Source organism: Melanotaenia boesemani, chromosome 10 (assembly GCF_017639745.1).
Source record: "Melanotaenia boesemani isolate fMelBoe1 chromosome 10, fMelBoe1.pri, whole genome shotgun sequence".
NCBI lineage: Eukaryota > Metazoa > Chordata > Actinopteri > Atheriniformes > Melanotaeniidae > Melanotaenia > Melanotaenia boesemani.
The window spans coordinates 37,904,763-37,930,031 of NC_055691.1; the positions used below are offsets into that span (position 1 = coordinate 37,904,763).

Consider the following 25,269-nt stretch of genomic DNA (forward strand, 5'->3'; position numbering starts at 1 on the left):
GGTGTTTTAGATTAGAAGAGCACTACCATCCATCAAATAAAATATACCCAATCAAAAAGTGCTGAAAAGACAAACATTTTACAGAGAAAACTGATCTGACTCAAGTTTTGTTTTATATTTGGGCAGCAATCATGGCTTAACATTTGTTAAACAGCTATACCTGTTTTAAATTTAATTTAATGCTAACATCGAATCACCAATGCATGATGCATTTTTCTGCAAGAATAAGCATCTCCATGTCTGAGACCATGGTCCTCAGCCAGAAGAGGGTGGAGTGCCTTTTCCGGGTCGGGAATGAGGTCCTGCTCCAAGTGGAGGAGTTCACCTATCCCGGGGTCTTGTTCAGGAGGGAGGGAAGGATGGATGGAGTGGAAGATGGACAGGCAGATCGGTGAGCTGGTGAATGTGGCCGGGGAGAGGGAAGTCTGGGTTTCCCCCTGCAACCCGACTCCGAATAAGCGGAAAAAGATGGATGGATGGATCAAATCACCACAACTCCAGATATGGCACACCAGACATGTAGCTCATCGATCTAGAATCACTGGAGCAACATGTGTAGGTCATTTGGAGCAGGAAAACCTTCAGCTTTCTTCTTTCAAACCTCACATTGTTGGCAGCATGAAATGTCTTTTTCATAGATGCTGATAGCAGCTCAGCTTCCTTCATTCGATACAGGACTGTGTTTCTGTAGCAGATTCTCTCTGCATATAATCTACTCTCTTTCTCTAAAGGTCAGGGGGGCATGCAGCTGTCAGATGGAGATCCCTAACACAGCAGCTTTCCTAGAACAAGTACACAAATGGAAAATCCTCAAGGTTAAGTTTGTAAAGAGTGAGCGAGGTCGATGATGGTTCGGAAATGGAAATGTGAAAAAGATGATTTTAAAGAAAAGAAACAAAAAGATTGTAATTGACAACTTTTTTAAAATCATGGTTTTGTTTTTTTTTTTCTTTTTCTTTGTCTCTCTTCTCCTTCTTTGAGTTAAAAGAAGACCCTAAGTTACTGTGTACTGAGTCAAGGATGATGTTTGCTCAGAAAGTACATAGACCTGTGCTGGCCTCACATTTTCAAAGGCTAAATTTGGACAATGGTAACCAGTCAGGAGTCTTATTGGGACCGGCAGCCCTCCCCGCCAACCAAACACCCCCCCATGAGACACGAGCCTGATGCTCATCATTAATCGTCTTGTCAGTGCAAAGCGAATGCAGACGTTTGAACGAACCGTTACTCTGACAGCTTCTGTGCTGCTAGCATCCGTATGGGCGCATGGAAACGGAAAGTTGGCACACATTGAGATTATTGCAGGAAAGAAGTGTTCAGTGAGAGGGACAGAGGAAGGGTGGATGAATGGGGGATGTTATGGAGGGAGTGAGCTGGAAATAAAAAGGAAATGTTTTATTCCCTCTATGGGAAAGCTTTTCTTGCTGGCACATGAGCCTCTGACCTTTTCCCTCCCAAACCAGACAATGAAAATGCTTTTATTTTATTTTCAACCCAGTCCCTCCAGGCCATGAGTACATAGAAAATTATATCTGCAGTGTCTGCATTTGTGTGCATGATATATGTGTGTACAGAGGGGTATACTATAGGTTTTATGGAGGGACATTAAGGCCACTATAATACCAGTAATGTTAAACATTGTTTAATTGTGTCCTCAGGTGAGTCAGGCCTCGGGAAGTCGACACTCATCAACTCTCTCTTCCTGACCGACCTGTACTCCAAGGACTACCCTGGTCCCTCCCAGCGCATAAAGAAGACTGTGCAGGTGAGCTTACTCGGCATTTATCCCAGTTAGAGTCGGCATCACAGGTAAGTTCACCCCGAGTGAGATGTGCAGACGTTTTACAGATGTTGATTGTTATTTAAACTCAGTCCACTTCATCCTGCCAAGGCCATCATCATCATCAAGTGTTGATGTCCTCCAGTGGTTTAGGCAGGTTACAACAGAAATGTCATCCAGCTCTTTGTGCAGGTAAATACTGTTTCCTTCTGGGGTTTGTTGATTGATGCAGATTTCTTTCACTATCTAAATTCTTGTTACAATAACAAATACCCAAAGTTGGGTGTTGGGAACAAATAAACTTTGTTTTTATCCAAGTTGTAAAGAATTGTAAAGGTTTTAAAAACTGTTTGTATGTCTGTGTTTTTAAGCCTGACCACTGAAATGCCCATAGAGGCTGAAACTCGTCTCAGTCAGCGTAATTCAGTGTCAAGTTTACCCATTTATGTTTTGTTTGTTTTAATTCTTTCTATAATGACACTGATATTAATCCATTTTGGGATATTTTAGGATGAAATGAGGTGCAAAGATTCCTCTGGATGTAAATGCTAGCACGAATGCTAGCAAGAAAGCGGGAATGAAAATAGCAACAAACCAATTCTAACTTTAAAACAGATAAAACAATATATATCAGTCTCTGTCGTGTAGTAATTAACTGTTTATTTAATGAACTGCACATCATGTAGAGATCTAAAAAATGCAGGAAAGCCAAAAATATCTAATCTTATGTAATAATTAATAATAATAATAATAAATGCTAATTATGGTTTAATGATAACCTAATCATTTTGTAAAGACTTGTTTCTGTTTACTGCCAAGAATGACCAACAAAGCTGTCAAAGTACATTCAATTAATTTAATTCAATGATACTTTCTTTTTTTATATACTTTATTTTTATTCATTTTAACAAACAAAGCAGAGCAAATTAAACAACCGGAAACTAAAAAAAAAAAGGGGGGGGGGGGTCACTGGGGGGTACACACAGCAATCATGAAACAGACAGAAGACATTAAAGTCTATTACGATTATAGTCCAGCCATTTTGCCCAATGCTGAGTGATCCATGTTTCGCAAGCAGTAAGTCAGTTTCTCCATAGAATGAATTTCCTCAATTATTACCATCCATTGATCTTCCTGAGGAGTGTCCGTTTTGAGCCAGTTCCTTGTAATGGCCTTTTTAGAAGCAATTGTTAGGATTTTAAAGAGGTACTTGTCCTTATTCTCTATTACATTTCCCGACAGCAGACCCAGCAAAAAGTACTTGGGATCCCTTGGTACAGAATATGTCAGAATACAGTCAGTTGTCACAAAAACCCTCTCTCAAAACCAAATTCCCTCCATCTTCTAGAGCTAGTCGAGGTTTGTTGTGTGACACACATTGTACACCAATCACCCTCTGATAAGTCAGTCCCCAGCTCTTGCTCTCTTTTTAATTTGACATAAAAAGTGTTGTTCTTGTTCAACTTCTGCAGCCCTTTATATAATTTAGACACCATTTTGGAAGGTAGAGCTTTTTAAGAATCTGTAAAAAATTTTATTAGGTCGGTCCTAATACAAGAAAGCCCTTTTTTTTATTTCTGTATTATAAAAGTTTCGTAGAAATCTGTATTTTTTAGGTTGTATTTTCTCAAATGGTTTAAAAATATTCCCTTCCAGAAACAAGCAGATCGCTGTCAGGCCCCTAGCATTCCACCCTAGGAACGCAGGATCCAGTCTACCCGGGTAGAAATTTGGAGCGAAAGAGGGCCAGATCAAGATTTTTATGTCATTCAACAGATTGTAATTCTGAACAAATTTATTCCAAATCAATAATGTGTTGTGCACGACGGTACTTTCCTTGCTACAGTAACTGGATGTTTTCTGTCCCAGTTGTGTTTGGGGGGGGGTCTACCCACATTTAACTCAATTTTTTTCCATCGGGCTGTAAAATCAGAGGAGCACCAGCACACTAGATTTCTGACGTGGGCTGCGTAATAATGCAGTTTCAGGTTGGGCAGGGCCAAGCCACCTTGATCTTTATCCAAATGAAGAGTTTTAAATGTTTTTCCTAGGTTTAGCGCCCGCCCAGATGAAACATGAAACCACCTTATCCCATGCATTAAAATGAGTGTCTGAAATTATGATAGGGAGTGACAAGAAAAGAAAGAGAAACTTTGGGAGTAGATTCATCTTGATACATTCTATTCTTGAACTAAAGTCCAATATCTGTGTTGTCCATCTTTTAGTTCACAGGACAGGACATCTTTTTGGCTTGCCAGTTAGCTTTGAAATCTGTTTGGGTTTTTATATTAGGGGATTAATTAATAGTTAGGACTTGAGTTTTAGTGATATTTAAAAGATAACCAGACAGGCAACCAAAATCCTTCAGGGTTGGCATAAGTTTAGGGAAGGTTACATCTGGATTCTGCAAGTAGAAAATTATGTCGTTAGCGAAAAGAGCTACGAAATGTTCAGTATTTGCTATTGTAAAGCCTTCCAGTTCAGTGTTTTGCCTTATGGCCTGGGCCAGGGGCACTATAAAGAGCAAACAGGGTCGGGCTAAGGCAGCAGCCCTGGTGAGTGCCCCTGAAAAGATGGAAGTTGTTAGACAGCTGGCCATTGATCTTTATTCTGGCCGTAGGATTCCCATATAACGATTGGTTTTCTTTTAGATGAACTAGCAAATGAAACCCAGACGCTCTAATACCTTGTATAAGAAGGTCTAACTTACGCGGTCAAAGGCCTTTTCTGCATCGAGGCTAATTAAGGCCATGCATAATGCTTTATTAGCTTTTAAGTTATTGATTGCTCTATCCAATTCCTTTCTAGTGATGGGAGCATTTAAAGTTTTATTTTGTGTTGTCCCCAGGGACAGCAGGTCTAATTGTGACAAGTAGTTAGTTATAATGCTTTCCTCTACTGGTTGTGGGCTTGAGTATAGTTTTCTATAGTAATCTGTAAAAATTGAGTGAATTTGGTCAATATCGTAGGTCAGATTACCAGATGAAGGATCCCTAATTTTGGTAATTACATGTTTTAATTGTTGCTTTTGAATGCATCTTGCCAAGATTTTTTTCGCCTTTGAACAATCTCAATTTTTTTCTCTATATCCTCCCAATCTATGTTTCATATTTCTGTCTTAACCCTCTTTATTTCTTCTAACAATACTTTGGAAGTATCGTAGTGTGATTGAAGTTCGAGATTTCTAAGGGACTCTTGAAGGTTATCAAATGTTTTACTTTTTTGTCTCTTCAAATAAGCTGTTCTCGAAATTAAGCGCTCCCCTAATAACCTGTTTAATTGTGTCCCATAGAATAGTAGGATTCACCTGCCCATCACTGTTATAATTTATAGTTTCTGTAATTTCTTCTTGATCTCTTTTTTAAATATTTTCTTTGTTGAGAATAGTAACATTTAAGCACCAAAGGGTAGATTTAGGTTTGTTGAGCCATTGAACAGACATGTAAATAATGTTGTGGTCTGAAATATCAGATGAGCCAATTGAGCAGTCTTTCACTCTGTATCTGTGTACTCTGTACTCTGTGGAAGCAGATACAGATCCATCCAGTCCATTATTTAGTAAATTACAACTACTGAAATCAGGTGATCTGTTGACTACAACAGCTCATGTATGAAGTCATTATAATTTAAAAGGATACGAAATATTTCAAACACCAAACACCAAAATGTAGAAATAAAGTGTTGGAGTGTTTCAGTGCATAGAGTTAGTCTACGGAACAATCTGGATAAAGAAACCAAAGAAAGTAAATGGTGTTAAAAAAGATTGTTAAACACTCTGTGATGAGAAAATATAATGAATGAGGTCCATTTGCCGTGTTCTGTTTTTTTCTGTGGTATTTTGTAGGTAATAAAGTGTAAAATGTGAGTATGTGTTAGAAATCAGCAGCATGTTGGCCTGCAGATGTTTTGGTTAAATTTTTACATAAATGTGATGAATTATTGGTTTAAGTATTTGGCAGATTATATAAAAAGTTCTTTTTCTGCTGCTTTTCATTCAGCTGTTTGAATATTTGTTGTATTGATTGTTTTTGTTTTTTTTTTTAGTTCTTGTTGAGAATTAAATACTTCAAATAAAAAAGAAATAAAAAGAAAATGTTACCAAGCCAACAACATGCGCACCTTGGCAAGCAAATATCCTAAATAAAGGAATCTTGAACATGTTGGTGATGGATGAGACCCCTGTCCATGGTTGTAGTTCAACCCAGAATACTATGATAACTACCTACCAGAGCAACTTTTACAATGAAATGTGAGCTATCATCGTGTACACATAACACTTAGAGATCACACTTCAAGCGGTTATGTAAGAGCAGCTGCCTGCGGGTGCTTTAAGCTACAGTTTACATCTAACCCCGTTAATCGACAAAATAACTGGTGACTACTCCATTATCAAAATAATCATTTGAGGCAGCCCTATTTGGTATTATGGTCTAATTTAGTTGAAAAGGTAGGTTTAACTTATGATCTACTCTCACATTTCCCCAGTTGGTATGGAACCTAACTACAGCCACGAAAACCACCAGTTATATCAGCAAACACTTGGACATCATACATTCCTCATATGACATATCCTCTCGAAAAAAAGGAAGAATGACCTGGATGGATGGATGGATGGATGGATCATCAATGTGGTGGAGGAGATGGAGTGGAGTTGAGGTGGAGATGGGGTGGAGGAGATGTTATGGAGGAGATGTGGTAAAGTAGATGAGGTGGAGGAGATGGGGTGAAGGAGATGTTATAGAGATGTGGTGGAGATTGGTGGCAATGGGGTGAAGGAGAGGTGGAGGAGATGGGGTGGTGGGTGTATGGTGGGAGAGGGGCTTGATGGGCTATTCTTTTTAATCCTTTTGAAAACTTGTAAAGCACTTTGTGCTACTTTTTACTGATGAAAAGTGCTTCATAAATTATTTTTGATTGATTTATTGACCATGAGATGAGACTAAAAACCTCAAGATATTTTTATCCTTCCTCCTTGCTCCATCTCCATCTGCAACCCATGAGATCAACATGAGTGTTTGCTGTCCTGCAAGCAGCAGTTAGTGTTGGAAAAGGGTTCTGTGGTCTGAGACTCGGGGGAGAGACCGGCTCAGAGTATTTTTATTGCAGAAAAATCTTTCATGTTCGTTCACATCCCCCAGATCAGATTTCTTTTTAAATGATGGTGTTGAGCCTGAGGGGACATTTTTGAGGTTTTCTCCAATCTGTGTTTCTTTGGAAACAGTGGAAATAGCAGATTTGGTTTGGCGATGGCTGACATCTCATGCATAGACACTTTTAACACAAGCACACATTTGAACACATGCCAGGTGTGCAACTAAGCTTAGATATGTCCAATAACTGGTGCGTGATGTATGTAGTCAGCTGGAAAGTCCGACAGATTATCTGGAAGGTTTGTGGAAATTTGAGAATGTTTGTGTTGGAGTCAAAGGACTGTAGTTTTACTTTAAAGGCTTATCCTAATATAACTGGATAGCCTGGTGAAAGTATGCAGCTGTAGGACATGATGGACTGAACATTACTGTGACTATTTTATTTGCATGTGGCTTAACTCTGATTATTTTGTTTTGTAGTAGAAATATTCTGAATTTCCTTCATTTGCTATGGAGCTCATGAAGCATACCATGGCGGGTTGACCATTTCATGGCTACTTGTTAAATATAAATGACAATGACTATTTATACATTAAAAACGCAGCTATTTTTAAGAACATAGCACAAGCTTTTCATCTAAATGGGAAAATGTTTTCAGAGGACGCTCTGGACGGCTCTGACAAACTAGATCACTACGACTGCTGAGGTCTACCCAGCGTGAGGTGAAGCTGTGTTTTAATTTTTACAGAAACATGGCTGAATGACAACGTCTCGGACTTCGCCGTGCAGTTGGAGCGGCTAACACGCTACCGAGCGGACAAAGTCTGTGGGGGGGAAATCCCACGGCGGTGGAGTATGTGTTTACATCAACACAGTCGGGATTATGTGGTGGTATATAGACACTGTTCACCCCTGGCAGAGTTTGTGATCGTAAAGTGCCGTCCTTTCTACTATTTACAGCTGACTGTGATTTATATTAGCACCGTAGGATGGAGAGAAACATGTTTTTTGATTCCTGTGTATGTAATCACATACTGCAGAAACTGGAAAATAAAAAAGCTTGAACCTTTTAATCTTTAAAATCCAGTATTACCTTTCACATGTTATATATTAGTTATTTGCAAAAATGAATAATGAGGCATATTTGATATTGATACTAGTGAGAATGCACGCTTACACACTCACAAAAAAGAAAAAAATCTGAATTTACTAGAGAAACAGAGATGCATGTTATTAAGAAGCTCAACCACTAAAATATGTTCTGTCATTCTGAAACAAAGCGTAGGTTATGAAATACATTTACACTAAGATGAACAGTCTGCTGCCAACATGCACCAGACAAATGTATAATAATTCAAATTAAATTTTTAATTCTCAATTAAAATGACATGGTTGCCATGGGAACATGCTCATCAGTCTGGGTACGATCAGGGTATTTCCCACCTGTACCTGTTCAGAAAAATGATGGTTAGATATAAACTAACATCCCAGTGCATAAAAACGCACAGCACCTTAGCTGACACTGCTGAACTGCCCTGTGCTGTGCTGTAGGACGTCTGTGAGGCTCTTGGATCATGAGGATTAAAGGACTGATGTCTCAGCAGGACTTAGAAAAACTGGTCCATGTATTTATCTTTAGTAGACTGGACTACTGTAATGCTGTCCTCACAGATCTCCCTAGAAAGTCCATCAGACACCTGCAGTTAGTCCAGAACGCTGCTGCTCCAGTCCTCACTAAGACCAGGAAAGTAGATCCTAGACCTCCAGTCCTCACTAAGACCAGGAAAGTAGATCCTAGACCTCCAGTCCTCACTAAGACCAGGAAAGTAGATCCTAGACCTCCAGTCCTCACTAAGACCAGGAAAGTAGATCCTAGACCTCCAGTCCTCACTAAGACCAGGAAAGTAGATCCTAGAACTCCAGTCCTCACTAAGACCAGGAAAGTAGATCCTAGACTTCCAGTCTTCACTAAGACCAGGAAAGTAGATCCTAGAACTCCAGTCCTCACTCAGACCAGGAAAGTAGACCCAGGAACTCCAGTCCTCACTAAGACCAGGAAAGTAGATCCTAGACCTCCAGTCCTCACTAAGACCAGGAAAGTAGATCCTAGACCTCCAGTCCTCACTAAGACCAGGAAAGTAGATCCTAGACCTCCAGTCCTCACTAAGACCAGGAAAGTAGATCCTAGACTTCCAGTCTTCACTAAGACCAGGAAAGTAGATCCTAGAACTCCAGTCCTCACTCAGACCAGGAAAGTAGACCCAGAAACTCCAGTCCTCACTAAGACCAGGAAAGTAGATCCTAGAACTCCAGTCCTCACTAAGACCAGGAAAGTAGATCCTAGAACTCCAGTCCTCACTAAGACCAGGGACGTAGATCCTAGACCTCCAGTCCTCACTAAGACCAGGAAAGTAGATCCTCGACCTCCAGTCCTCACTAAAACCAGGAAAGTAGATCCTAGAACTCAGCTTTTATGCTCCTCACATGTGGAACAAACTCCCAGAAACCTGCAGGTCTGCTGACTCAGCAGTTTTACATCAGGGTTAAAACTTTTCTATTTGTTGCCTTTTATCAGATCAACTGTTAATTACTCACACTGGAACTTTATTTCTATTTTTCGGTTTTAATTTAACTTTTTTCTTTCTGTATTTATTGAACTCTTTATTGCTTCCTGCTATGATGCTTTTCATGTTTTATGTAAAGCACTTTGAATTCTGTTGTACATGAAATGTGACAATAAACCTGCTTTGACTATCATCATAACACGTAATAAAAATGAGGACATGCATAAGAACATGAGGCAAATTTGGCGTTTGTTGCCATACAGATGGATGACGGACCGTAGCTGACATACTGGTAGTTAAATATGAATCTGTTCCTGGCCTAAACGTGCTCACGGTGTGATGATGCATTATCGTTGTTCTGAGTCGGAGAGAAACCTGTTGCGTAATTAGCCGTGTAGGTCAGTGTGCATGTGTGTGCACGTTCACACTGCCAAACTGCTTTCTGGATCATATTATCAACACAGCAACAGCTGATCACAAGTGTAGTAAAATAAGTGTTTTTTTTGTGTGTGTGTTTCAGGTGGAGCAATCCAAGGTGTTGATCAAGGAGGGAGGGGTCCAGCTGACGCTCACCATCGTGGACACGCCAGGGTTTGGAGATGCAGTCGACAACAGCAACTGGTGGGGGGACACTATCGACAATGCTTTAGCTTCATCAAACGGTTTTTGATCCACCAATCCTGTCTTTTCTCCATCTTCCCAGCTGGCAGCCAGTCATAAACTATATCGACAGTAAGTGCGAGGACTTCCTGAACGCCGAGTCGAGGGTGAACCGTAGATCCATGCCAGACAACAGAGTTCACTGCTGCCTGTACTTCATCGCGCCATCTGGACACGGGTGGGTCCTGCACCAGACGAAGGGAATAAAGGACGCTGGAGATGAAACATGAGCAAGATTTGGAAAAAATCGCATCTAAATGTGGAACTAATGTGTGTCTGGGTCTAACTGGATGGAGGGTGTTTGCATGTCTCTATGTCGGAGAGGCAGCCAGCCAGTGTTTGTGACCCACAAAGGTTATATAACCCAGTTCTGCTCATGCTCAGTAGACTTCTGCTTCATCACTGAATGAGCCAATCAAAGCAGCCTTGAATGTTCAGAGAGGCAGACACTGCCCTCTCTCATCCCCAGTCAGCAGATCCATAAAAGCTAAAACCCATAGTTTATTCCGTGAATCTGAACCATCCTGGAAAGGGAATCTGCAGAGACGGGTGACGTGAGAGGTTTTATTTAAAGTTACATGACCGTGTTAATAATCTTAATGTGGCAAAACAACCTTAATGTTTATCTGAACCGCAGTTTGTCTCATCTGGCCTTTCTTATGGCTGCATGAGTAAATACACAACAGGTCCTGTTTGCTGTAACGCTCCATGCATCTAGTTTTCTGATAAACGTTCAGAGATACAGACAAGTCAGTTATTGGTTTACTCCTCCTGCATATATCGCGTTATTGGCGTTAATCATCACACTACAGGACCCCCCCCCCCCCCCCCCCCCCCCCCCCCACCTTTAAATCGTCTGTAATTATCTCAGGACGGTTTAAAGCTGCCGTCTCCAGAAGTAGCTGAAACGTGGCTGTAAAACGGAAATCCTAGAAATCTTGTGTTGAAAGTAGGAAGCATGCTCGTGTTTGCAGACTTAAGCTCCACTGCAACAGTTTATTCCCCCGGATGCCCAAGAACTTCCAGCTTTCTCCAGTCAAAGTGCCTTCTGCTGCTTCGTAAAACCACTCCACTGTCTTTGAGATCACAGATGTTCTTGTACATTCAGGATTTCTGCAGCCCATGAGTCTCTCCCAACTCAGACTCCCTGACTCCAGTTTTATCTGAAGCTGCTTTCAGCACTTCTCTCTGCTGGATGTACACAAACCCCAACCTCATTCTCATTGCTTGTTAATACTTTGTGTTCTTTCGATGTTCTTCTGTGACCTGCTGAACCTCCCAACAGCTGTTTCTTTACCCTCTTAGTTTTTCTACATTCCTAGCATGGCAGTCATGTCCACAGTGTGCATCATTAGCATCCACATAATGAAAATAACTGCATTAATGTAGGCATTTACTTGCTGTCCTCCACACAGTCTAAAGGATTCATTGAACAGAAGACTCGCTTCTTACCCAGTGATGGAGACCCTGTGGTGGACATTCACTTCTGCTCAGTTTGCTTCTTTACGTCTTTTTCCATCAGCTGCATTTCATGCATAGTTTTCTGTGGCCCTCTGCTGGTGGCCTACTGAACTGCATTTTCTTTGTGAAGCCATGCAGTCAAAGCGCAGCACTTTTTCTTTAGATTCATTCTGATGAATTAATTCCCATGATGAGTTCCAGAGCAGACACAGATCAGTCCTCACACAGACAGAAGTAGTGGGCTGATTTTAAGAGATGTCTAATTAAATTTCTGTGGGTGCATCTGCACAATAAAAGGTTGTGTATCCTGTTTCTATCCTGCAAACTATCTCATGTTAGGGGTGAAAGGCTCAGATCAAAACTTAAAGGAAAACTTACTGGGGAGGTGTTCCTCACCTGTCTGTCAGATAAACAAGATCATGTTGAACTCATGTTTTTCTTTCTTGCATCTTCAGCCTGAAGCCGCTGGACATCGAGTTCATGAAGAGACTCCATGACAAAGTCAACGTGATTCCTCTAATTGCGAAAGCCGACACTCTGACCCCTGAGGAGTGCCAGCTGTTCAAGAAACAGGTATTTATGTGTTTGCTTATTGGGAACAGGCTCTAACTGATTCTGCACAGCTTCCATTAAGGTGGTTTGATGTTGGTGAGCAGCAGATGGATAAGCTGCTGTCTCGGGAGGAAACCAGGAAGTTTGGCTCCTTATTGCAGAGATTAAATAAAAGTAATGGTTCATTTATGTTGGCAGGTAAAACTCCTGAAGTTTATATCTTTCCACATTGAAATGAGATAAAGTTTAGAATAAAGTTTGCTGTAAAGTCCAGAGTAATTCTGTGCATTGTTTTCATGTTGATTACTTTCTCTGCCTTTCAGATAATGAAAGAGATACAGGAGCACAAAATAAAAATTTATGAATTCCCAGACACCGAGGATGACGAAGACAACAAGCTCATTAGAAAGATCAAGGTAATGCCCTGCAGAGGAAGATGAAACGTCTGACTGATACCAGCATCATATTAGCTTCAGCTGTTACCTCGTCGCTGGCAGCATGTGATTATCAGCTGTTTTCACGAGCTCAGTAAATAACCTCTACTATTGGTTGTTCATATGACTCCCTGTCCCAGCATTGCAACCTAAACATATTAATCTCACATGCTGATAGCATAGTAATGATCCATTCACATGTAGAGTAACTCATCCATCCATTCATTTTCTACGCCACTTATTCAACTCACAGGTTGCACGGAAGCTGGGGCCTTCCCAGCAAGTGAAAGGGATGGTACACCTGGACAGATCACATGGACAGGTGTCCTGGACAGATCAACTGGACATGTCTCCAGGACATATTACCTGGATAGGTCACCAAGACATGTTTCCAGGACAGGTCACCGGGACAGGTCTTTCAGACAGATCTCCTGGACAGGTCACCCGAACATGTGTCTAAGACAGATTACCTGGACAGATCTCCCGGACAGATTAGTTGGACCGGTTTTCCGGACAGGTCTCCTGAACATGTCTCCCGTACAGGTCTCTTGGACAGATTACCTGGACAGGTCACTTTTTCCCCATCAAAATGCAAATCAGTCATAAATCAACAATGTGATCTTATTTTCTATTTGGTTAGCTTCTTCTCCTTCCAGTATCTCTGCACGAGATGAGACGTACAGCCCAGGATGTGAAGATGTTCGCCACTCGGTGATCCAGATCAAGCCCTTGGGTCTGTTCTGGATCTTGTGAAGAAGATGTCCACTTATGTTCTCCGTTGTTCTTGTTCCAGGAGAAGATGCCGCTGGCGGTGGTTGGCAGCAACGTGGTGGTTGAAGTGAACGGCAAGAAGGTTCGAGGGCGGCAGTATCCATGGGGCGTGGCAGAAGGTAGGTCCACCCTGGTCCAGGACCAGACAAGGAGACAGCTGTCACTGTTAAAGCAGCCAAGAAGCCGGCAAGATGGTAGAATGTTTCTGAGGGGATGTCCTGTTGTCCTGGTTTTACCTGGTGCACGTCACGGCATTCTGACTGTATGATAAAGAAGATGAGCATGTTACTGTTTGAAGGGTGATGTGTTGGAGCGTCGTCATCCGTGTTGGATTGGACGGAGCTCGGTTTTTCCTGTCCACCACCGTGATCCCCTGTGTGTTTTCAGCCGGGTAATAAAAGGACTTGTCAAAATGTAAAGTAGGGAAACATTTATATGTCAGTATCAGATGAAATGCAAACCGGTTCAGGATGAAATAGAGTTCAGGTTAACTTGTTAAGGACTTTTTAAGAACCTTCCTAATTGCTCAGGGGTGTATTTAGAGGGAAAAGGGGCTTAACTTGACTGAAAGGGTTAATACAACTGCAGCATTTTTAATCTGCCAGAAAAAGTACGGTAGATGTTGGTGAGATTGTTCTTCTTTTGCTTCAAATCAGCCAAAAACAACACAATAAGGCCTTGTTTCAGAGGAAACCATTAACCATGGGCTGAACAAAAGGTTCTGGGAACTTTGGATGGAAGGTGGCGACAGGAGAGCTGTTCCTGACTGCAAGTCCTTACAGAATAGGATTATCTGAGATGAAATATGGCCTTTTAAAAAGATGCATTTCATGACATTTTATGTGGATTTTGGTGATTGATTTAGTTTTTATAAGACTGGAGAGACCCTGTGGACATTGTGTGTTATTGGTGAGTCTTTTTTTGAGCGTGCTCACATTCTGATGGAATCCTGTTCCTCCCACCGGTATCCATGCAGCATAATACAGTTTATAAGTCATTCTAACCACGTGTCCTAATGAAGCCAGGCGGATGACGGGTGAGCTTTTGCATTTTGACAAGTATGATGTTATCCGGTTGCTCGTGTGATGCACCCACCCCTTCTTTCCGAACCCCCTCCTTCTGGAGCCATGGGTCTAATCCCGATCGGGATTCTGGAAAAGGATGATTTTCATCGTTCCTGCTCTTAGGATGTTCGTTTGGAAGGTGGTAAACTGTTTCTGTCCTCTAAACAGCCTTTCTGTTGCTCTGTGGTTGACCGGTTATCAGTCTTTCACTATTTCATTCTTTTCTCTCTTTTTTCCTTTTGTCTTTATTTTTCTTTGTTTATTCTGTTCCATGACTGACAGAGGGCATTTTTGGTAAACAAAACCATCTTTCACTTTATTTCAACCTCATTTTCTCCCCCACTCCATCCCTCCCGGAGGTTAATCCAGCCCCTCCTGTCAGGACCCCCCATCCCGCCTTCCCTTCACCTTTTTGTTGCTGTGCTGTCTCATCATTCGGCTGATGGTCAAACCAGTCAGACCTGGGCTTCGCTTCCAGTCTCCCAGGCTCCAAAATGGGCCAATGTGGAGCATTATTTAGGTGTTTAAAAAAACATAAACCTAAATCCTTCATGTGAACCTGATATACCTCAGCCTCAGGTGTAGCCTCAGGTGTAGCCCCAGGTGTAGCCCCAGGTGTAGCCCCAGGTGTAGCCTCAGGTGTAGCCCCAGGTGTAGCCTCCAGCCCTAACCTGAAGTTTCTTATCATTGCCGACTTCTTCATTAACTAACCCAAAAGAAATGGAGGAGGTCCGAATTTAAACGTTGTTTATGTGGAGCTAAAACAGAGGATGCACCGCCAGGTGGGAGTTCTCGTTCAGGTAAACCAACATGATGCAGCTTGTTCAGGTTATACTCTCTCAGTTTTCAAAGGAAACTTGGGGCCAAAGATCTTTTAGGTTCACATGAAGGATTACTTCTAGAATCGTTATATCAGTGTGATAAAAATTTAGCTTTAGTTTTACTTTTATCAGTAAGATCTGGAAACAGGACGTTTTATTTCAGACCCGAGCCGTGAGCCGGCTCATTCTGATAGTCCAGGGGTCCGTATCTGGAGTTTAACCCAGATCATGAGTCATATTTCCATGTTGGTTTTATTTCTGGAATGGGGAGATAAACGCTTTGTGTAGAAAAAACGTTTGAGAAACGCTGATTTTAATCTTAATCAGTGCAACTCTGGTGTTTCCAGATCTGAGCCGTCAGCTTTAATAGCGATTAAAACATGGTGATAAAAGTAAGACCAAGCCTATAAAAGCAGGAGTTTCTTTTTTAGGACATTTTAAGAGATTTCCGTCCACAATCTGCTCAGAGATTAGAAGTTTTGTCCCAGGTCTGATAGTCATGGAGAGAACTGGAGGCTGAGCTCCAGCAAAAGCTGCACTCTAACTCTGGGGTTCCCTTCTTTGCTCCCGTGGTGTAAAACACAGTTAAAATGTCCGCCCTACTTCGCCAAGCAGCTAAGCTCGGCTGAATGGGGGTGCAGGGCGAGGACGATGCACAGGTCTCACCGGACCAAGGACTGGGATCCACCATCCTAACGCTTTGCTCATAGCTTCATTAAACAGTTAATGGTGAGTTGGAACTTTCCAGAAGGGCATGTAGCAGCTCATTGAAGTTGTTTTGGTGGCTTGAATCATGAATTCTCACTCATACGTGGAATTTTCCTGTTAGACAAACATCTTGCACAACAACACGTATGCATGTTTAAATAAAGGTTCATCATCACGGCCTAAAGAAACTCTGCTAGTACATAGAAGCAAAACACCTGATTTGCTAAGACAGTTGACCTTTATGGATCCGTAATTTGTTAATTAAAAATATTTAAATTAATAAAACATGATAAATTAAAAATAAGAAATCGGAATGAATCAGGTGTTGTGCCATTTATAAAAGCATAAGATGTAAGCTTAGTTCCAACCTGATCTTTTTTTCCCTTTGACCTCTGACCCCACCGAGCTCCTCCACCTCTTCCCTCATCGAGGCTTGCGCCCCCAGCTGGTCATGCATAGATATAAACCCTCATCCCCACCCATCCCTCTACAAGCCCTGCGCTGTTAGTCAGTCGGCTTGGACACATGCAGGTTATAATGTTGATCCAGGCTGAATCTGGGCCAAAGACAGTCCGGTTCTGGGCCAAGTCTGGGCCGTGACTAACCCAGCTGCTCCAGACCCAGATTTAAGCCTCTGCTGGGTGCAGACAGTAACTGAAAAACCATACCCTCCCCCCGTCAGAGCTCCCTCCTCTAGAAGAGACAGGAGGTCAGTGGCTGGCTTGGGATGCCAAGGGGCCGGACAGCCTAAGTTTCATCAATGGTAAGGTGTCCGTCCTCCTCCTTCGTTCCCTGGTGATGGTTGACTGCTGAGTTGGTCGGAGGTTAATCTGAAAGGAACAGCATTTTTGATGAAGAAGGCTGGAGATCTCCCACCTGCAACCTCAGCAGCAGTTTATCTGCAGTCCTTTTCCAGAATCCCATCTGACCCCGTAACCTTGTGTTTGTTGTCTCAGTGAAAACTCACAAGCTTCTAACTGTACCATGTCCTCTTTGTTCTAGCATCTGTAGGTCCAGCAGAGAGGGCTGTGATTGGATAGGAGGTTTCACTGTTAACGGGATGTTATTTATTCCCGTATGACTCGGCTAGCTGAAGCTGCAGGTCCTGCTGGCCGAACTGAAGTTGTTCATTCCTGAATTAGCTTCATGTCTGTGACGCGTTTCATGATCTTTTAGTTGTTTTCAGTTTTCATCATACAGCTTAGTCTGTTTGTCAGCCAGTGTAACAGATTTTTTTTCTTTACCAATTATTCTCAATAAATCCACCATGTCCTACGTGTCCAGCACTACTGATGACAGTTCATGACAGATTTATTTCATTGGGACTCTTCACTGATTTGGCTAAACAAGAAGTACATAAAGTGTATTGATAGAAGTTAAGCAGCATAAATAACGCAGCAGTCGTACATTTAGTTTCTGCTGTTAGCACTGCAAGTTAAAGTTCGGACTGAAACGATCCTATCAGATCAAAGCCTCATGTCCGTTGCTCTTTGTTTTCTATTAATCTGCTTCCACGGCTCAGATTGTTTGTTTAAGCACTTGAAAATAAATTCTCCTTCCTTTTATAACGTCTGTCTGTTGTTCGTTTACACATTGTTGTGTTTTATATACTGTAAATAACACCCTAAGTCGTGTTGCTTCTCTGCTGGGCTGCCTTTGCACCACAGACGCAATTGTAGGCGTTATGCTGTCCATTCAGTTTGTAGCTCAGTTTCCTTCAAGACTAAATCGTTGTGACGATGAGTTGTCATGATGCATGTTTGTCTCCCTCTGCTCCTATTACAGTGGAGAACGGAGAGCACTGCGACTTCACCGTGTTACGCAACATGTTGATCCGGTGAGACGCCGCCAGCGCCATTTCACACCAGCTACGCTTGTTTTCCAGTCCAACCACGGACTCAGAGTAGTTCATGCTTCCAGCCGCAGTAATATTTTACAATCATTACTTCTCAGGTGGCGTAGCTGTAACAGCTAAGCTGAACTTCTTTCTCCTGCATTTGATTCTGTTCTACTATTCTACTGTCATGTAGCATACGCTTTTATCCAAAGCGACTTACATGTGAAAGTTGCTTTAACCTCAGCATTGGTTCAGATGGTGCATATAGAGCAGGGGTGTCCAGCTGTGGTCCTCCAGGACCCACCGTGGACACCCCTGAAATAATCAAAATTCCTAAATTCTGCTGTCATCCTCCTGCTGTGTATATTTACCACGGTTCTGGTTTGTTGTGTAAAACATTTGTTCCTGTACCGTAGCACCCACATGCAGGATCTAAAAGACGTCACCAACAACGTTCACTACGAGAACTACCGCAGTAAGAAACTTGCTGCCGTCACCTGCAATGGCGTAGATACCTCCAAGACTAAGGGACAACTCACCAAGTAAGGCCTCAATGATCACAATCAGACTGATGGTAAATCATTTGTTTTCTCCGTTTTCCGACATTCAGCTAGAACTAACCTGTGTCCTCGTAGCTTTTAGCATTTTCATGCGTTTCTGTGCCAGAATGCAGCATGAGAGCAGTTTGATGCCGGTCTTTAACTTTGTTTCCATGATCCGCAGGAGTCCGCTGGCTCAGATGGAGGAGGAGCGCAGGGAGCATGTGATGAAGATGAAGAAAATGGAGGCAGAAATGGAGCAAGTCTTTGAAATGAAAGTTAAAGAGAAGAAGCAGAAACTGAAGGATTCAGAAGCCGAGGTTGGTGCATGACTGATGCAGATTTCGGGAAGTCAGCAACATCTGCTGTTTTAGTTAAACACCCTTCTATCAAAAGCTAATATTTTAAATTTCTAAGGTAAAGAAATAATGTTAAATTAATGTGTGAGGCATGTTTGATGAGGCTGTACACAAGCCAACAAATGAAACATCACCAGAGATGTGGCAGACTAGGCGGAGAAAAGATCTCCGTAAACGAGGAAATGCTAAGTGATGGACAGCAGCAGGAGGAGCTTCTCGGACTCATGGAGGGACTAAATGGTTGTTTAGAAAATGAGCAATTATTGACGCTGTTTGTATCACATTTCCCCCCATTATGTTTTTCTTAAGTATTTTTCAATTATATCAAAGTATTAAAGATAAAGGAACATCAGCTCAAAACAGATAGTCAGCTTCATATCCCTGGAGCTTCACATAATAACGCTGGTAGTGGTTAGGGTGGGTTATAGGCGGTTAAGGGAGTGTTATGGGTGGTTAGGGTGGGTTATGGGTGGGTTCTGGGCAGTTAGGTTGGGTTATTGGCGGGTTACGCCTCCCTGAGCTGCCACCTTATCGTGGTGGAAGAGTTTGTGCATCCTGATGATCCTAGCGGCTATGTTGTCGGGGGCTCATGCCCCTGGTAGGGTCACTTATGGCAAACAGGTGTCTATGGGAGGGACCAGATGAAACTGGTTAGGGCTCAAATCACCTTTATGATGATGAAAAAAACAAGGAACAAGGTTTCCCTTGCCCGGACGTGGGTCACCGGGGCCCCCCTCTGGAGCCAGGCCAGGAGGTGGGGCACACAGGCGAGCCCTTGGTGGCCGGGCCTTTGCCCATGGGGCCCGGTCTGGCTCAGCCCGAAAGGGTGACATGGGCCTCCCCTCACGTGGGCTCACCACCTGCAGGAGGGGCCATAGGTGTCGGTTGCAGTGTGAGCTGGGCGGCTGCCAGAGGCGGGTACCCTGACGGTCTGATCCTCATCTGCAAAAGCTAGCTCTAGGGACGTGGAATGTCACCTCTCTGGGGGGAAAGGAGCCTGAGCTGGTGCGTGAGGTTGAGCAGTTCCGGCTAGATATAGTTGGACTCACCTCGACGCACGGCTTGGGCTCTGGAACCACTGTCCTTGAGAGGGGCTGGACCCTCTTCCATTCAGGAGTTGCTCCCGGTGAGAGGCGCCGAGCAGGTGTGGGCATGCTCATTGCCCCCCACTTGGCGCCTGTACGTTGGGGTTTACCCTGGTAGACGAAAGGGTAGCCTCCCTCCGCCTTCGGGTGGGGGGACGGGTCCTGACTGTTGTTTGTGCTTATGCACCAAATAGCAGTTCAGAGTACCCACCCTTTTTAGAGTCCTTGGAGGGGGTGTTGGAGAGCACTCCTTACGGGGACTCCCTCGTTCTGCTGGGGCATTTCAATGCTCATGTGGGCAATGACAGCTAGACCTCGAGGGACGTGGTTGGGAGGAACGGCCCCCCTAATCTAAATCCGAGTGGTGTTTTGATGTTGGACTTCTGTGCTCATTATGGACTGTCCAAAACAAACACTTTGTTCAGACATAAGAGTGCCCACATGTGCACTTGGCACCAGGACACTCTAGGCCGCAGTTTGATAATCGACTTTGTAGTCGTGTCGTCAGGCTTACGGCCGCATGTCCTGGACACTCGGGTGAAGAGAGGGGCAGAGCTGTCAACTGATCACTACCTGGTGGTGAGTTGGCTCAGAGGATGGGAGAGGATGCCGGTCAGGCCTGGCAAACCCAAGCGTGTTGTGAGGGTCTGCTGGGAACGTCTGGCGGAATCCCATCTGAAAGAGTTTCAACTCCCATCTCCAGCAGAGCTTCAACCATGTCCCGGGTGAGACGGGGGACATTGAGTCCGAATGGGGTGTGTTCCGTGCCTCTATTGTCGAGGCGGCCAGCTGCAGCTGTGTCCGTAAGTCATCGGTCATCGGTGCCTGTTGTGGCAGTAACCCCCAAACTCGTTGGTGGACACCGGCAGTAAGGGATGCCGTCAACTGAAGGAGTCCTATCGGGCCTTTTTGGCCTGTGGGACTCCAGAGGCAGCTGATGGGTATTGGCGAGCTAAGTGGAGCACGGCTTCGGCGGTCGCTAAGGCAAAAACTCCGGCGTGGGAGGAGTTTGGAGAAGCCATGGAGAATGACTTCTGGAGAACTTCAAGGAGATTCTGGTCCACCATCCGGCAGCTGAGGAGGGGAAAGCAGTGCTCCGTCAACACTGTGTACAGTTGGGATGGGGTGCTGCTGACCTCGACTCGGGACGTTGTGAGGCGGTGGAGGGAATACTTCGAAGACCTTCTCAATCCCACCAACACATCTTCCGATGAGGAAGCAGAGTCTGGGGTAGCTGGTGTTGGCCCTCCCATCTCTGGGGCTGAGGTCGCTGAGGTGGTTAAAAAGCTCCTCGGTGGCAAGGCCCCGGGGGTGGATGAGGTCCGCCTAGAGTTCCTTAGGGCTCTAGATGCTGTAGGGCTGTCTTGGTTGGCAAGCCTCTGCAGCATCGCGTGGACATTGGGGACAGTTCCTCTGGACTGGCAGACTGGGGTGGTGGTCCCCCTCTTCAAAAAGGGGGACCGGAGGGTGTGCTCCAACTACAGGGGGATCACACTCCTCAGCCTCCCCGGTAAGGTCTATTCGGGGGTGCTGGAGAGGAGGGTCTGTCGGATAGTCGAACCTCGGATTGAGGAGGAGAAGTGTGGTTTTCGTCTCGGTCGTGGAACAGTGGACCAGCTCCACACCCTCTTCAGGTTCTTTGAGGGGGCATGGGAGTTTGCCCACCCAATCTACATGTGCTTTGTGGACATGTAGATTGTGGACACATTCGACCGTGTCCCCCTCCGGGAGAATGGAGTGCCAGACCCACTTGTACGAGCTGTCCGGTCCCTGTACGACCAGTGTCAGAGCTTGGTCTGCATTGCCAGCAGTAAATCAGAATCATTTCCAGTGAGGGTTGGGCTCCGCCAAGGCTGCCCTTTGTCACCGATTCTGTTCTTAACTTTTATGGACATAATTTCTAGGTGCAGCCGAGGTGTTGAGGGGATCCGATTTGGTGGCCTCAGGATTGGGTCTCTGCTCTTTGCAGATCGGTGCGGCGTCTGCAGTGATGCAGACTCTGCATCGGTCTGTCGTGGTGAAGAAGGAGCTGAGCCAAAAGGTAAAGCTCTCCCTTAGAGATAGGGTGAGAAGCTCGGTGATCCGGGACGGGATCAGAGTAGAGCCGCTGCTCCTCCACATTGAGAGGAGCCAGATGAGGTGGCTCAGGCATTTGGTTAGGATGCCTCCTGGACGTCTCCCTGGTGAGGTGTTCCGGGCACATCCCACCGGATAACTGCGGGTTATAGGCAGTTAGTCTTGTGGTGAGGTCAGCTCTGATGAGTTTGAGTAACTGTGATATTTTGATCCTCAGCTTGAACGACGACACGAGCAGATGAAGAGAAACTTGGAGGCGCAGTATAAAGAGCTGGAGGAGAAGCGGCGGGTGTTTGAGGAGGAGAAAAACAGTTGGGAGGCTCAGCAGAGGATCCTGGAGCAGCAGAAACTGGACGCCTCCAAGTCAGTAACATTAACTTGAAGCTTAACGTCGCGTTTTGCTGCTGTCGGCTCATCTGAACACAGTTTTAACTAATGAAAAACGTTATCAAAGTTAATCTCAGAAATCACAAGATTTTCTACTAAACCTAACCAAAATTGAGCTTTTGGTAAATATTTTATCAACATTTGAAGCTGGTGCTTTTTATTATTATGAGCATGTTATTCTTTAAACGCATTGTTTTTGCAGCAAGATACTCGTCAAGCATTAGTTTACGTCTCATTCAGTATTTACAGCAATATGTTTTACCCATTAGTTGCATAAATTAGTAATTAATGATGATGGATTAAAGGCAGATTAAATAATGTATCAACAAGCTAAAATATATCTCTTTTTTATTAAACCCAGTTTTATGAATGTTGCTGTTGCAGAAAGTCATAATTTACTTATTTATGTTCTGACTTGTCATAAAATCAACCTGAAAATGACTTGAAATTATTCAAAGCTGCTTCTACAACTCGTTTGGTTTTTGCTGCTTCCTCCAAAGCAGAAATCAGAAGCTGAGTTTCAGGCAACGGAGCAGATGTAGTTTTTAAAAAGCTTTCCATAAAGAAATGTGTCTACATAGAAACTAAAAATGCAGCAGACCTGCAACACTGCCACAGACATACACCAAAAACACGAAATAACACCAGCGTGCACAGAAACTGGAGATATGAGACGTCAACACGGCAGAATAGATGTTGGAACTGTAAACGATTCTGTTTTTCTTTTCTTACAGGACGATGGAAAAGAACAAGAAGAAAGGGAAAATCTTCTGAAGAGGGACCCAACATCTTGCTTCAGTTTTACACAAACTCCTTTTCCTCTTCATCCCCTCTGTAGAGTGGTCCTCCGAACACACACAACCAGAAATAACCTTCAAGTCATGCCATAACAACCCCCATAACTCGACCCAAGTATACAATCTCCTCGCTGCAGGTTTTACCGCATCTGTGGAAAGTGTTTCATTTTCATGGGGAATGCATGTTTGTAGAATTCTGTTTCCTGTTTTCCTGACAAAGAGGTGAAGCCAAGTTCCTTTGAGCTGACAGCAGTGTCAACGTTTCTACATGTTCTAGCTGTTTGCTCTCCAGGTGTCCACAGCTGCAGATAAACTGTTTCTTTTATTGCTGTCAAGACTTAAAACACAATAAAACACACAGATCTCCTCGATAGCACGGCAGGAGAAGAGAGCGTGAAGTGAGCGAGAGTAATTTAATCAGATAGAAGAAGGTCGGGTGGAAAGGAGGCCAGGACACATCAGAAACATCACAGAGCTGCTTGTAGAGCTGCCTGACGTGCTAACGTAGCCTGCTGGCTAAATGCTTGCCAGCAAGGAACATGCTAATACTGTTTAGCATACGCTAGCCTCAGAATTAAGTCATTCTCAGGATTTTTTAATTTTATCAGTCAATGAACTTATTAAATGTGTCAATAACATCTTCACAAAAATAAAATTTTCTTGCAATCTTGTCTCAATAAATATGATTTAAGTCAAATTTTCTTCAAGTGTGAACATTTTTGTGAAGCTGTCTGGCGAGCAGGCTTGGAATCGGCGTTAAGTTTAATAAAGTTATTTGTGTTGGCTAATACATCATTTGATTAAAAATGTCTTTTTAGAAAATGTATATTTGGAATAAAGTTGAAGGGTTAAAAAGGGTCTTTTTTAATGATAAATTTGCTAATAAAAATGTTTCCAACATTTACAAACTGCTACATGAATAAAATTGTCGAGCAGGGAAGATTTACACGAGCAGTCCGTGTGGGCTGCGGCGAGTCTGTTTCATTGGAAACTAACGGAGGTAAAATGTGTCACACTGGCTGAGTGCTCGGTAGACGTATGCGAAGCCTCTTCGGTGTCTGAAACTAAAACCTAATGTGTTTTATGTTGTGACGTACCTGATGGTGTCGTCACTGACGTGAGCTCTGATGTCCAGGTGTTTCTACTTCTTTCTTTTTTGGGCCAAACTGTCAAAATATGTATAAACACTACCTTCAGCTAACCGGTCATAAAGAATATTGTTCATGCAGTTGAACCTTTATTGTTCTTCCTCAGAGTTGTAATGTTTTATTTTCATATGATATTAATGATACTCTATGTACGGTTGAAGAAATAAAATCTGTTGTACTTTGGTTAAGTGGCTTTTAATTAATCTGTCATTTTCTGTGGGGCAGTAGTTCAACTGTTCATATAAAATTTAAAGCAAAATGTTAAAGGGAAAATCTTTCACCTTCAGAACCTGAAATACTGATCTGGTCATGATGGAAATCCAAATGTCTATTATCCACTAGAGGCTCCTTGGTGGCTTTTCTTTTATTGCTTTTTATGTCTTCAGAAATAGAAGTCAGAAAATGTACTAACAACCTTTTAATAGAGAACTTTCTTTTTCAGAAAATCCTTTTCCCAATAATAAATATACTTTCTTGTCTTCTACTTAAAATAGTTGCTTAAGGATTTTTTCCTAAGGTTTTATCAAAACAGATCAAACCATATCTATAAATATTTGGTTTAGTTTTGTTTTTCCAGAACTTGCAGCAATGACTAATGCCATTATTTTCAGAGGATGACTATTATGTAATAATATGCCAATGGGTACACCTCAGGACTGCTCCATTATTCCCAATTTCTCTGATAAATGCTATTCTGTGGTCCTACAAGGTCGTTTGTAACAGCCCAACTCTTCGAAACATTTAATGTATTTTTGTCATTTTTTTTCATAAAATGTGTTTTGGTTGTTTCTTTTAAAGTTTGTTCTGTCCCTGACTTCATGGTTGATATTAAAAGTTCAGTTGTGCTTTAATTGTTGATGTCCACAACTATTTATTTTTTAAATATCCACATGAGAAAATCATTTAGAATCTTTTTAATGGATTAAAGAATTTGAGAACAGTGATACATTTTAATAAATACTGAATCAGATCATTTTTATGGCAGTCATGGGTTCTTTGAACGACCCGATTAACAGTAGCTTCAGAAACTTCATTTTATTTCTTATCACATTTAAGCATTACATCTCTTTTTCCTTCAATCTGCGCATTACTGCTGTTGAGATCCACTCCGTCCTATGATGCTGCCACCACCGTGC

General features: G+C 43.0%; 1 protein-coding gene across 4 annotated transcripts in view; it reads left to right on the top strand.

Moving 5' to 3' along the window:
* The window catches only part of LOC121647360 (septin-7-like), a 51,828-nt gene extending 26,844 nt beyond the window's left edge, over nt 1-24,984 (top strand). For 2 of the 4 annotated variants that reach the window (XM_041996707.1, XM_041996708.1), the window contains exons 3-14: nt 1,659-1,765; nt 9,955-10,055; nt 10,138-10,272; nt 12,011-12,128; nt 12,431-12,523; nt 13,335-13,431; nt 14,659-14,670; nt 17,691-17,742; nt 18,159-18,284; nt 18,466-18,601; nt 22,019-22,164; nt 22,923-24,984. In XM_041996707.1, the coding sequence (XP_041852641.1) occupies nt 1,659-1,765; nt 9,955-10,055; nt 10,138-10,272; nt 12,011-12,128; nt 12,431-12,523; nt 13,335-13,431; nt 14,659-14,670; nt 17,691-17,742; nt 18,159-18,284; nt 18,466-18,601; nt 22,019-22,164; nt 22,923-22,962 (1,163 nt within the window). In that variant the 3' untranslated portion in view covers nt 22,963-24,984. The remainder of the gene's footprint in view (nt 1-1,658; nt 1,766-9,954; nt 10,056-10,137; nt 10,273-12,010; nt 12,129-12,430; nt 12,524-13,334; nt 13,432-14,658; nt 14,671-17,690; nt 17,743-18,158; nt 18,285-18,465; nt 18,602-22,018; nt 22,165-22,922) is intronic. The other 2 variants (XM_041996709.1, XM_041996710.1) reach the window with 1 other exon arrangement.
* Nucleotides 24,985-25,269: the final 285 nt, after the last annotated feature.